This window comes from Cupressus sempervirens, chromosome 8 (genome assembly GCF_028749045.1).
Source record: "Cupressus sempervirens isolate cs-2001-9-10 chromosome 8, ASM2874904v1, whole genome shotgun sequence".
NCBI lineage: Eukaryota > Viridiplantae > Streptophyta > Pinopsida > Cupressales > Cupressaceae > Cupressus > Cupressus sempervirens.
Genome location: NC_143125.1, coordinates 441,323,878 through 441,338,857, shown reverse-complemented (window position 1 = coordinate 441,338,857; position 14,980 = coordinate 441,323,878). Strand labels below are relative to the sequence as shown.

Sequence of the window (14,980 nt, the reverse complement as noted above, 5' to 3'; positions counted from 1 at the left end):
TTTGCCCGTGAATGAATGAACTACATTACTCGAGGACACATCCCCACCTCTCTAAACCCCAACACCCTACCCCATCTTTCACAAAGAGATGGGAAACATTTAAGAAACACAAGTGTGTGGCCTCCCCACCCTGACTCTTGGCCATTCTGGGACGGTCAGGGACATCCATCGATCATCCTGGGAACGACTGGGTGTTCTATGCACAAGAAAGCTTCTTTTTAACTAAAAATTTTAATCTTCTTTTAAAAAATACTCTTTTTGGTTAAATTCTGGGCCCATACTTAAAATTCGCCATAAAGTCACATAGGCATTACATGTTAACTCATTTCACCAATTGTTTGATAGCAAATGAGTGGAGCAGCAATACGAGGGTGTGAAGGAAGCTATTGAAAGAGGAGCAACATTTGTAAGAGATAGAAGGCAAACAGGGCAAATATCTTGCTTGAAGCTTGAAAGAGGTAAGTTTCATCCTTCCATTCTTTTGTTTTCAGCATTTTCAAAACTTGAAACTTGAAATGTCTGATTCTATTTTTTATTTTTGTGTTATTTTAGTTAAAGGTTACATTCAATCTGAAAAATATGGGCAGCAGTGAGGATGATAGTAGTAGTGAGAGTCGTAGTGAATCAAGAGGGTGTTGGAAATAGAGGAGCAAGTGTTGAGGCTAGCAGTAATCAGCACCCCAACTTATTTAAGTGCCCTTCAAAAATCATGGAAAAATATGCAAAGGGCCCTTTCAACAAGAAAAAAAATTTCCTCCAATTTGTTACACCTAAGGATCAAAAGAGAAAAAAAATAGGGGATGGTAGGGTGTGGGATTGTCATGCTTGCTTGACTAATTTTAGAGGCATTTGCACAAGGGTAAGGTCTCATTTTTTGAGTGTCACATGCCTTGGAGTTAAGGCTTGTCCAGAACTGAGAAAAGAGGACAAGATTGCATGTCATAAATTGGACACAAAGGTCAAAACAAGGAAACGTCATATGGCAATGCCAATACCTTTCGCAACTGCACAATCATCTATGCCTATTTTGGCTACACTACTCGTAAAAGTCATGTTGGCACAAAAGAAAAGAGGAAGGTTGGTGGTGGTACCAAGCAAGAGTCATCCGAAGCTATGTTTAATGCTCAAGCACGAGAAGCTATAGTCTTCCAAAGTTAAATTCATTTTTGCTCGCGCAATCCCAGTTCATGTGACATGTTCACTTTCAAACAGATGTTTAGAGATATAGCCACTATCGATACCTCATTCATACTCCCTAGAGATCATAGGCTATAAACTACCCTACTATGTAGAGTATATGAATTGAACTGAAATGGGGATAGGTTTCTCTATTATAATGGATGCGCAGACTAATGTTTTATATTTAAGTTACCAATGCACTTGTGTAACGCTAGGATGTGGATGTGTAATATCCAGAATTTGGGACATTGGAGAAAATTAAGTCAAATGCATAACATATTTTAAAGTGAACTGAATGAAGCTTGAGGCAGATTATATTATTTTAAGTCATTTAAATATTAAAAAAGAAGTTATTAGGTGACGAAAGGGGAAGAAGATGAAAAGACAGCTTTGGGAATTAAAAGGCAAAAGCTTCATTCATTTGGGTATACTTGGTTTTGTGTTTTGGATTTGACTCTCTTTCTCTTGGTGAGTTATTTTCGAAAGCTTCACCTTTAAGAAGGTGAGAGGACGGAAAACCTCAAGCTTGGATAGTGGACGGAAACCCATTGTCGGTTAGAGACATCATGCAGGTGTACACATTGTATTCTAGGTTCATCTTTTCTATTATCCAATCTTGTTATAGTCATTGTATCTGGGATTGGATTTCTTTGTCATCATGTTGAAGAGCTTCAATGAAATATTATTACTGAAAATGTATGTCTGTTGGAGACTCATTGCAAAAATATTTGAATCTTCTATTTATCTGGTTATTTAATAGGGTTTTACTAGTGAAATCTGAAAATCATTGGATGATTTTATTTGTTTTAAATTTATGAGATTCGTTTAAGGGGGGTGCTCAAGCTTGTTAGTAATCAAGCGAACTAAGCATGTAGAATTTCATTGTCACTTCATTTGACAAAACCTTGAAGATCAATCTATGCTGTTGCAGTATATTCGAATTGACGATCAAACTACAAACATTCTGATCAAGTCTTTGAGCTTACTTTGTAAAATATAGGAGACAATCTCGTTAGTTAGTAGACTAGCCATTATGGGAGAGTATTAAATTTATTATGTTATATATAATGGCCATGTTAGTTGTTTAGATAAGATTAGATAGTTTTAATAATTTTCTTTTGTTGTTTGAGTTCTCTGTTTTTCTCCTTTTAGAAACATGGTTTGTAATCTCTTTATAAGGAGTCTTCTTCCTTTCCTTGTTTAGTTTGTTCAATTACCGTTCACAACAATCCACACTTTAATCCATTAAATGAATCGATAATTCTGAAACATCCAATTAACACAATAAGCCATTTGAATTCTCCCTTATTTTGATCATTCGAGATTGTATTTTTCCTCCATATACTTCCCACTTCTATTTATAATTATTGTTCATATTGGGTGTTGTAATATCCCCTTCTAGTAATGAAATTTAATAATAAATCAGATAGAATTGAAATATTTAATAAATAAGTAATAAATAGATAAATAATTGTAATGTCTCCTTTCACCTTGCCAAGCAAAACATACATAAATATTTATTAAATGCCTTTTTGCCTCTTTAGCATTTAATAAATTAAATCAATGCATATATGATGAGTGGAGTTGGATGGTTAATGTGAATAAATAAACATATATGTGAGAAACAAAAAAAGACTACATTACCGAGTTTGGACCCTGTCGCCCGCATTCGGGTTCAAGTCCACGTAGGTCTGGATTTGCCTCTGGGTTCACTAGGGGTCTAGATTTCGAACTATATTGTTGCCCGAGTGTGTGCTAGGGCGAACCTCAGAGGACCCGGAGTAGTAGGGTCCAAAATGTGCAATAAAACAACTTTAAATGGTATTTTTAAAATAAAAAAATTATATAACCTTAGAAGGAACCTAATAAAAACCATTTCACTCATCTGATCTCTCATGTTGAGGAGGATGATATAGCAGCATTTGGGACTAGTGGAATCAAATTGGGTTCCAATGATGAGGATCTAAATATAGTTGCTAACGGGGATGAAGTCATTGATCCCCCATTTTTTTATGACCCATTTGACCTTTAAAAGGCATTTGATACTATCATCATTGATAAACTACTAACCACTAGTCATTTATAATTATGTTTCAAACTTTATTATGTGATGACCTAGTCTATGTTTTGCAATTTAATAATTCAATGTATGATTTTCTTTACAATCATGAAGATAGATTTATGAGCAAGTATTTAATGTTTATCTTTGACATTTGGCATTGATCAATGATCAAGCAACATATATTCAATTGTGAAATGACTTAATTTTGTAATTATGCATGTTTCTCTTTTTTTTGTATATATAATGCATATATATACATATACATATATATATATAGACACTCACAAACCCACCCACAAACCCAAATGGGAAAAAAAATTTGCTCAAACGCACAAACTTGAACTCGAACCCAAATCCATCCCTGAGTCTAAATTGGCAACTTAGAAAAAAGAGGAATACAAAGACAATTGGTAGCACATGGCCTAGAAGACAAGAGGTCTTGTGCATTACCTGAGCACAGATATAGGTAAGTCTGAAATCATTTCAGAGGGGGGAAGAATTGTAGTTGATGACACAAAATTACAAAGAATACTAAGGTGGTATTCTACAGAAGTGCTATATTCAGACCTGGAAGACGCTCTCAGAGTAGCAAAGGAAACACGAGGCAGATTGTAGGGTGCTCATTGGCTTGGCTATTGTGGTGATAGGGTCAACATCACAAAAAGCACACTATTCTTGGTATTGAGATACATACTCAAAATGGTGATTTTTGGAAGTTTGGCAAAAGTACGATGACAAACAGTTGTAGCAAATTTTCTTTGAATAGGAGTGGCTCATCAAACATTACTTTGAAGGCCCACAGGGGGAGACGCAATCATAGCAAGAAAGAATGAGTTTTTTTGGTATTGGGAACAATTAGCCATAAGTTGCAAATGGAAGAAGGAAGTGATCTTGTTATTGAACAACACTATAGGAAATTTTGGTCTTGTTGGCATGAACAGGGAACAATCGAAAGATGATACAATTAATGGAAGAAAGAACCAAATAGTCAAGTCATGCAATCAAATAGAAGTGTCAGGAATTTAAAGAATCCAAACTTAAGAAGAGAGGCACTGTGGATGATAGACACAGTAATAGATTGAAGCATTTCTGAGTAATAAGGAGTTTTTCGGTTGATTCACACAGAAGGGGCCAATAGTGAAGAGACCAAACATCACACATAGCTATTGGACCAAACCATGAGCAAAGGAGGTTCTTAAGGAGTAGTTGCAAGCAACGATTCATTTCTGCTGAGAGCACAACTATGGCGGAAGTCTCTATAGCCGAATGCTTACACAAGCAGGGGAACAATTGTCAAATATCAGGAGTCATTCGTAACACACCTAACGAATTGGACCGCAAAACATCTATCGTCGCTCAGTAAGGAACCCAAGCCTTATCCATAAATGAACATGTGCATTGAGGGGAGAAGGGGATGACGATTGTTGTGTTGAGGACTTAACCCCTAATTGGAGTAAATCAAGCTTCCTTAGAAAGCAAAAGGTGTAATTCCATTGTGTGTTCTTGCTATTGGTACCTATCTCTCTTAAAACAACTTATGATATTTTGTGTTTATTCCTGTTAAGCAGCATTTGAACATATTTTGGAACAACAACAAAAACTAAGTTTTTTATTGATTGATATCTTGGAATTTGCAATTGAAAGTGTTTGGTAATTACAAGCTAAGTGTCAAATAATATTAAAATATATATTGAGCAATTACTATCACATTTACTATTTAATAGAAAAATTATGAATTCTCTAAGCATGACAAAGCCTCTTGATAGAAATAGGAAACAATATGGGTCAGGTAAGTTCGGTCAAAATTAGACTAATCTATAGAAATCATCGTATAGATGTTTCCCACCCTGGAAAATAGTAAACTAGTGTAACCATACACAATGGCAATAAAATATGAAACATTCATTATGAAACAAATGTTCATCGATCCATAGCCACATTTATATCACTAGCAATAGATTTATGGTCCAATCCAACATGTGGTTCAAATTCCATGTCATGACAAGAGCGATGCCAAGTAGCAAGGATATTTACTGAAATATCAAATACAATAAACACATCGACATAGTAAGACCAAAGGGTGGAATCCATATTGGAGAATTCAACTATCGCTCAAACCCAACATTTAGAGGTCTTAATATCAAGAAATGCATCAAAGATTAGCAACTGATAAAGATGTGGCCACGTTACACATATCCAAGAGTGAAAATATAGAAGAACGCACGTATAGATTCATGCGATGGTTGACGTTGGATAAATAACATGAATATTTAATCGAGAGCAATTAATATGAAGTGATGTCTGTGGTAATTAAGACGATTAGAAAAAAATCAATAGACATGGTTTGTTATGAAGGGACATCTCTCTATTTTATGCAAAAGCTGCAACCATTCAGTTGGCAAAATATAAGATCTCAGATATGAGTTAATCGGGGGATGAATAAGGGAAATGGGATCATAGATTGATTACCGATCAGATGAAAAATTGAGAAACTATGAATATATTTCATGTACTCTTTAAGGAAGAATAAAGAAGTCATTATCTGCAATGCTAGTAAGCATTGTCATATGACAGCAGATTATACTATTCCACATCTATGTTAGATACTGATTTACATAATATTACTATTTACACAATTATGTACCTGAGCAAATACTGATACGTAATATTCTTATATCAGAATTCTATTAGGGATTGGGGATCCCTACATTGTCTAATATATATAAATACAGTAAAGGAAGTAATGCTAAGATCTTTGTTATTACTTTAATGATGAAGAAGGAAGACAGAAGCAACTCAAGGAATGGCAGTCTAAATCCCAAAAGGATAGCTCCACAGAAAGGGTAGGGATCAGTGATCCTAAGCACCTTGCAGGTATAGTCCCAAGATAGGATAAGGGCTTGGATCTGTAAACTTTGAGGGGATCTATCAATTGGTCTCTAAGCACCTTGGGTATTCAGACCTCCTGTTTTCTTATAACAAAGTAATGCGGGTCAAGCTTAGCAACAAGAAATATAGACTGCATATGAATTAAAGTACTTAATACATAATACAAACGGATAATTATCCTTATTTATACCACATGTATATGGAAATCAATGCATTTCCTTGTCAATTCAACTTAGGATATAAGATTTGAGATTAATTTAAATAATAATTGAACTTAAATTACTAGGAGACATTTCAGAGACTTCCAAATACAATAATGAGCCCGCTGAATTCTCCCTTATTTTGATCAATTGAGGATTCTATTTTTCCTCCATATACTTCTGAGTTCTATTTATAATTATTGCTCATGCTGAAGCATTCATTTTGGGTACTTTTAGGCCCTAGAAACATCAACCAGAAATTAGAGACCAAAAACTTAACTTTCAGTTTCAAATTCCATATTACACAATTGTGAATCACTATCACTGGTCCAGGTTCAACACCAAAGGAGCAGGTTCATCCCAGAAAGTTGGACTTGACTGCTGTATCTGTTGTTTCTCTTTTCCTTAATCCATCTTATTATTGATATTTACATTCTCATCACACTTAAGATCAACAACAGATCACAATTTGTTCAGTTATAGGGGTACCCTGAAAATAATATTGGAGCTGGAAACTTTAATGGTGTTGAAAATTGAAAGCTTCATTGAAATTTTCATCATAGTTACCAATTCCATAATTTATTCAAATAATCTTTGTTTTGATTTTGATCTCTACACAGAACATTTGGCATGAAATAAAAATCAAAATTATGTGCAATTTTTATCTTTTCTTACTTACTCTATTTTCCCATGTTTTACAGATTAGATTTGTATGTTCACTTTTCTAATGCAACATTTACTCTTCATAGTATAACAAGGGAAGCCACTTTCTGATGGGAATACTAACGATTTGTGATTTCCCCTGCATTTCTTTCAACCTTGCAACTAATTATCAGAAGATATATATGTATTTGAAAACATTTAAAATACAAAGTTAAATAAATCAGGTTGCAATTTCTGACATAGGACTGAACATGATAGAAAATGCAATGCCAAACAAAAAAGAGGTTGCGATTTCTGAGGTATGACAAGAACATAAATTTTTTTAAATAGTTTTCAATGTGTCATGCAGTTTGCACATGTTCTGCCTGAAGAAATGAAATGCTTCAAAAAATAAGAAACCCTAAAGAACAAGTTACCATGAGCAGCAGCAACTACTGGAACAGGAAGGGAGGTAGAAAATATGAATGATCGGCCTGTTGATTGAATCAGCTGCTTCCATTTTTGGCTGCCAAACAACACAATAATTAGGCACATAAATTTTGTGTTTATTACACTTCTGTCAGTTTGGATCTAAGTTAAAAAAATAAGTTTTTGCATGCAAAGGAATAAAATTAAACAAAACAAGCGGTACTAATAAGAAGGCAAAAGAAGATGAAAACATGCTTGAAGTTGACTGTGAATCCACACCTAAACATGTATGAAGTTCAGATGCTTACAAGGACAAGATGAATTCTTTAAAAGACATTCAGTAATGGGAAAACTTGTACATTGGGAAACCTGGAAGTTGTACATCGCATGCAAAATGTAATAGTTGTCAAGAAAGTCTCTTGAAACTATTGAGAAAAGTTAGAAATGCCACTTTGCAAATTTAGTAGCTTTTCCCAGCTAAATGTCCGACCTTCAAGAATGAATATTGAGACCAACATGGGTGCTGAGTACTGTAAAAATTACTAGAACTCAAAATTTTAATATCCTATTAAATAACTATAATGATTATTAAAAAGAGTTTCATCTCCTTGTTTAGAGATAGACAAGAAACCACCCAAGTGGACGAACATTATATGATTCTCCAGAAAGAAAAGAAAATCAAAGATTGGAAAGAAAACCTTTATCACCAAGATGGCTTTATCACAGTAATAACCCTTATCTTTAAAAATAACTATTTTATTCTAGCACCCTCCAAGACTTGCATCACTGAAAATACAACAAACTAAAAACATCCTGACACATGTATGTGCCATTCTTCAAACAGACCACACACAAGGTAGAACTCCATCAATTTTCCTCAAACCTTTATGTATGTGTAGCTTCTAAGCTGAACTTGCTAGTTTCCAAATTACCACTTCCTTGAACTCCCGACTTGTTATTTTATGAGGATCGCTTGCAGATGTAATAGCACTGCCTTCTTGGTATGTGTTTTCCATATAACAGCAATCTCTTATTTATATTTGAGAATAAGCCATGAAAAAACATGTTCATCTATTTGTCTATTTGTCAATAAGATAATTAATATGATAACAAATTTTATATATATATTTCTCTCATTTAACAATAGACTTATATCTCATATATAATTATATATATAAGTATATCCGATAGAAGCTACCACACATTAACACTCCCTTTTAGCTAGGAAGGATAAACGCAAGACATATATTACACCATTGGTAATATTAGGAAGGGCAAATTTTAAGAATATCTTTGATTAGAAGATATCCACCATTTTGATATCACATTTGATATCATGAGTATTGGTCTTCCAGAATATCAACACATGATATTCACCAAATACTCTGTAATGGCCTCCAGAACATCAATTTGTATAACATTCTCATAATGCATACAATATAAACATCCACCATGCAAAGTATAATCTATCATGAATTGCATAGACATCGTAAGATATATCTGTCATAATAAAAAATTAAGTTATTATGAGATCGTCCTCTTTCAATAACTTCTACAATGCAAAGTGATAATCATTTGGAAGTCATCACTTCCACATATTGTACACAGGGGGTAGGCCCATTAAATCATGCCCTCATGCACAAGGACTTTTGAACTCCCTCTAAAAATCAATAATCTGAGCACCTCAAACAAAGCTGGCTTTGATATGATCAAGATATTCAAAGATCAACTGAAACATATTCTCTATTCACTCTTTTAGACGAATATGTCAGACTCCCTCTGAACATCAATCTTTTGAGGTCCTTTTATCTTTGTGTTCGCTAAATATTTTGTAAGGCAATGTAGCCACAACTTACAAAACAAGAATCTTAGGCAACAGTGTAGTGAGATAAATCTCTCCTCTCAGCAATAAGGGAGGCTCCCTTCTTACCGTAGGTGGCTACAACAGAGACCTAATTGAAATTAACAAATGGGTAGTTCAAGGGATCAATTCCTCTTCTTTCAAGAATAATCTTATACTAACAACAACTACTTGCAATTTAACAAACGGAATTTATTGCTATGGTAATACCGGTGACTAAAAAGTCGACGTAAGAACAACCTTAAGACAGCAGTTATAACTTAACTTATGTGATTAATAGCAAGAACCCAAAGTCTCCTACAAGCAATCTACTTGAAACAAAAGGACAAACAGCTAAAAAATCTCAAAGTCTTTTCTCAACTATTCAAATATGACATAATATACGAAGAAGTAAAGCTCAAAGTCTATAAATCTTAGTACTTGTAGCCACTATCAAACAATATCAATCTGGTTTATGAAAGCTCAAAGTCCTTCAAAATCAACACTAAATACTCAAATACTTCACAAGGAGTAACAAAGATGAAATGATCAATGCAATGTAAGAGACAAAGATTAATTCCAAGTATCACAACACAAAGTTTGGGAAAAACTTGCTTCTTTATTCACTTCAAAGATTTTCGAAAAGAAATACAAAGCCTTCCAGTCACAAGCCCGGCCTTCTCCTATAAAGCAAAAGATGATTATCTACAATGAGCTCTCTCCTTTATGTAAGAAAATCAAAGAGAAAAAGGTGGAGAAAAAAGTGGAACAACTTCAACTACTTTGACGTATTTCAAAGTTGCACGCCTAATCCGATTGCAACTTAACTATATATGTTGGTTGTACAAGTACATGTTCTCTTGTACTTAAAATATAGATGCTCTTTACATGTAGTTTTCATACAACTATTCTACTTAAAGCATATATAAAATTGAAATGTTCATACAAACTAAACAATCTTTGCAAATTTCTACGGTGAGTTATACACAACTTCGGCATCGAGCTCACTAGTGTACTCAGCAACCATTATGATCCTTCAATATGTGTTGGCCGCCTCTAAAATTTCCTTGATGGAAATTTCCTTTTTGCTCTATAGTTCATCTAATGAACACTTCAAGCTTGCAAATGTATTCATTATACTGATGGATGCTCAGTAGAAAATGCATCCATAGCCATGATTAGGGGTGAATCATGAGATTCATTTGATACTCGCGGTGAATCTACAAGACAAGTCATAGCAAGAACCTCAAGAAGACTTCTTCATTTCCTCAATGATCCCCAAGAGACGTGCATTCTCCTCTTTGAGTTTTCTCTTCTTATTTTATAGTTCGTCATTTTTTCGAGCTAAGAAATTGACGGCCTCATGTGCATCATGTTGATAACTCATCCTGCCCTATTTGAATGAATAATGGATTTTAATGACGTCTAAGGGACCACAGATCAGAAGCACTAATCCTGATTTTTTTTTAGCTCCAACATCCTACTATAAATCTTGACAATTAAACCAATAGTCTATCGTATCTTATCATCATCGAATAAACTGTGTAAGCTTATGCCATCTCCTAAGATGACCTTGTATTGGGCCCAAATATCTTCATATGCCTTGCACTCAATAAGAAAGTGACATTCCGTCTGAACCACCCCTTTTCTGCAGAACTTGCAGGTCCTCTCCTCCCACTCCTCTTTAGGCTTCTCTTATCTACTAGTCTTACATCTGAGATGATGTCATCCAGTCCATAACTGAGCAATTAACATCCTAGCCTTACTATTAATTCTATAATCAACTCTTGTAATTCTATATTCAGCAGGTTGCATGTCTTTAGTAGATTTCACCATAAGTGGTTCAACTACTTCAGCATACATAATGTGATTTTCACAACCCACAACTTGAGAAATTGTCTTGGTATTCTATGAAACCCTTGGCTTGGTCATCTGCCTGTCAGACTCCTCAAGTGGAATTTCTCCTTTCTTTCTCTTCTCCATGACAGTGCTCAACCATGGAGGAAGACTAAAAGAAGATGCACTGACTGAACCAGTACTCACCATAGTTAACTCTGAATTGCCCTGCATGACAATAGTGACAATAGCAGGCACCTTAGTCTAAATGGCTATAGGAATAGGACTACTATGTGTAACTTTAGTCGTGAATTGCTCAAATTGAGCTGAAGCCGCATGAAGAAACACTGTAAACCAAACAATGGTAGAAGGAATTGACAAGGAGTATGTATCAAAGACACTCTTCATATTGAGGACACAAGCAATGCTAGACTAATGGTCACATGATCCTCAAGCGATGGATGCTCTGTAGAAAATGCATCCATTGCCATCTTTAGGGGTGAATCATAAGATTCATTTGATACTGGCAGTCAATTTGCAAGAGAAGTCGTAGCAAGAACCTCAAGAGGACATGAAACCAGTAGTGAAGGCTCCTTAATTTCCTTGCTTAATCAGCACTTGAGTCAATTTGAAATTATTGAGTTTCAATCCCCATTACCTCAAGTACTCTTGAGTCCTATCCTCCTTTGACCTATATCTCGGAAAAACTCTGAACAAGACGTTCAAATGTAGATGATGATGTCCCTTCTTTACCTTTACCTTTTCTCTCTGATCTCAAACCAATCAAACCAGCAGGATCAAAGTCTTATCTGGGCTTTATCTTGATGTGGCGCAGGGGCACCAAGATCAGGCACAATACCTCAAAAGCATACTAGGGTCACTAATAGATCCTTGGGTGGAGTTGAAGTAAAAATGACCATCAAGGATCATTTGATATTGTAATAGACCTTAAAAGGTCATTTATGTTATTTCATGGCCATTAGAGCCATTGAGTTGTGATAAGTGTTCAATTTTGCCATATAAGGCATATGTGCCCTTGAGACAAATTTGTAAGGGTTAGTAGGGTAGTATGTGGGGTTTGATTATTAATTATTGAAATCATGGTGTAAAGGTCTCGAATAAGACAAAATCAATTTAAATGTCCAATATTGAATGGGAAGAAAGGGCAAAAGTTGTCTAACTTGACAACCACATTGTCAAGTAGACAACCAAGTTAGTATTAAGTGGTAAACTAACCAAAATATGATTGATAGGTGGTTGGGTGGTTGCATTTCAGTCCAAGGAGGATAAAAATTCTATAAAATCAATGTAAATCCAAGCCATGAGAAGTGGTGGTTGAGATTTGGAAGAAGAGTCAATAAAAGTTTGAAATTCTGCAATTTTTTGTGATGTTTCTCTGTATAACAGTCTGAATACGTGGATTGTTTGGCATTGTTTTAATAGTGTAGTAGTCCAACCTTATATGCATTGGAAAGGACATTTAATAACTTTAATTTGGTTTTGGAATGAGCAATTTTCATTGAGTATAGTGAAAGTTATTGTTATTTTTCTGAAAACTGCTATAAACCCTCATCTAGGATATTCTAGGGTGATTTAATGTGAAAATAGTAGTTGCATGTTGAATAAAGTCTCCATCGTCGGGGGAAAGATGGTGGAAATAATGTATATTGATTCCCCCATGTGTGCAGGTGTTTATTCATAGTTTTGACATGCACTCCATTGAAGGAAAGTGACTGATGACAGTCAAATTGAAGGAATAACTGTCTTGAAAATTTCAGTCTTAGTGCGGCAGACATATCTCCAAATTGAACCGTTGGATTGGACCAAGATTTGGATATGTTGGAGAGGGCCAAGTTGTGCCAAATCTGACCAGAGCGATTGAGGAAATATGATCGGGGTCAAAAGTTATGAATGACTGTATTCGGATCTATGTAAGGGACAGCAACAAGCAATTTCCTTCACGAATGTGTTGGAGTAGTTTCGTGAAGGGATTAGGTATTGTGTGAGGATGAGATGAAACCAATAATTGGTCGAGGGATATGAATATGTTTTCTAAGGTGTAGAGTGGATGGTGGCACCATAAACCATTTGTCCACTTTGATTTGGTGGAGGTTATAATGGATCAAAGGAGATGATCCTTATGGAGATCTAATTGAAGTTTGTGAAAAGCATTCATGGAGTCCCTCATCATTTGTAGAATGAAGAGCACCATACCACCTCTGCATCAAGTGGTATCAGAGCAAGAGAAAGGTCTGGGATTTGGAGGATTGAAAGCCCTTTGTTGATGCTTGGAGTCGAAATATCCTCCTTGAGTGTTCCAAATTGGTGGCTAGAGATCTAATTAATACTAGATTGGTGAGAAGAGATGGCTTTGACGAGGAGTGAAAGAGAAATTGTTAGAACGTTGAAGGAGTACCTCTATGGTGATAAGAAGGAGAGAGAAGAAAGAGAAAGAAAGGAGAAGGAAGAAGAAGCTAGGAAGCAAGAAGAGGAAAGGTTAAAGAATCTTGAAGAAGAGTTGGATAAGAGTATTGCAAAGTGGGAGAGGATAGCATTACTCTTGGAGCAAGCAGCAGATGAAGATGAAGAAGTTGAGCAGCAGATCATCCATGAAGAGATAGAGGACCCTAGGAGAAAAGAGGTCCTAGAGGTTGAATCAGAGATTGAAGATGAAGCTGCTGGTAAAGGCAACATTGGTTCAAGTCATGAAGGGCTTGAAACTGAAATTTTTTTGCAAGTAGGGGAAATGGTATGTCCTTTGGTGAAGAATGAGAATGAGCAGCATGATAGCATCATTGCAGAGGGAGCCAAGATGACCAAGGAGTTGTTGGTATGCCGAGGAGAAAGGCATGAGGTGGAAGACCAACAAGAGGTGGCAGTAGGGGTAAATGAACCTGCCTATGGGGTCATCAGTGTGGCTATAAAAGCAGCCATGGATGCTAAAGATAGTTTGGATCGCCTAGAGGAGAGGCATGATGAGAAAGATGGATTGGTCTCTATGAAGAGAGACTCAAAACTTGAAGAACATGAAGAGTGGGAGATTGCAGTAGTAGTCTCTTGGTATGAGGCTAAACAAGACGTGAAGATTGATGATCAGATTTTGGTTCACATTTTGCCCATGGGAGGCAATCAGATTTTATGGATGTTTGAGCAATTGTTAGAGCAGCATCATGCTAAGATGCCATGGATCCTTCATGTGGATCTTTATAAGCCCAAAGTGAAGATCAAATGTTTATTTGCTGACATGTTTTATTGCAGGTTTCCAAGAGGACTTGGAAAAGTTTTCAAAGCTATGGAATATGGTGCAGAGGCACCAAGATCAGGCACAATACCTCAGAAGCATACCAGGGTCACTAATAGATCCTTGGGTGGAGTTGAAGTAAAAATGGCCATCAAGGGTCATTTGATATTGTAATAGACCTTAAAAGGTAATTTATGTTATTTCATGGCCATTAGAGCCATTGAGTTGTGATAAGTGTTCAATTTTGCCATATAAGGCATATGTACCCTTGAGGCAAAGTTGTAAAGGTTAGTAGGGTAGTATGTGGGGTTTGATTATTAATTATTGAAATCATGGTGTAAAGGTCTTGAATAAGACCAAATCAATTTAAATGTCCAATATTGAATGGGAAGAAAGGGCAGAAGTTTGTCTAACTTGACAACTAGATTGTCAAGTAGACAACCAAGTTAGTATTAAGTGGTAAACAAACCAAAATATGGTTGATAGGTGGTTGGGTGTTTGGATTTCAGTCCAAGGAGGATAAAAATTCTATAAAATCAATGTAAATCCAAGCCATGAGAAGTGGTGGTCGAGATTTGGAAGAAGAGTCAATAAAAGTTTGAGATTCTGCAATTTTTCGTGATGTTTCTCTGTTTCTCTGTATAACAGTCTGAAAATGTGGA

At 35.6% G+C, this 14,980-nt stretch overlaps 1 protein-coding gene across 1 annotated transcript in view; it reads right to left on the bottom strand.

Moving 5' to 3' along the window:
* The window catches only part of BIOF (biotin F), a 225,874-nt gene that overhangs the window by 39,352 nt on the left and 171,542 nt on the right, over positions 1-14,980 (bottom strand). Inside the window, exon 8 of the mRNA XM_089798013.1 lies at positions 7,410-7,498. Within this exon, the coding sequence (XP_089654139.1) occupies positions 7,410-7,498 (89 nt within the window). The remainder of the gene's footprint in view (positions 1-7,409; positions 7,499-14,980) is intronic.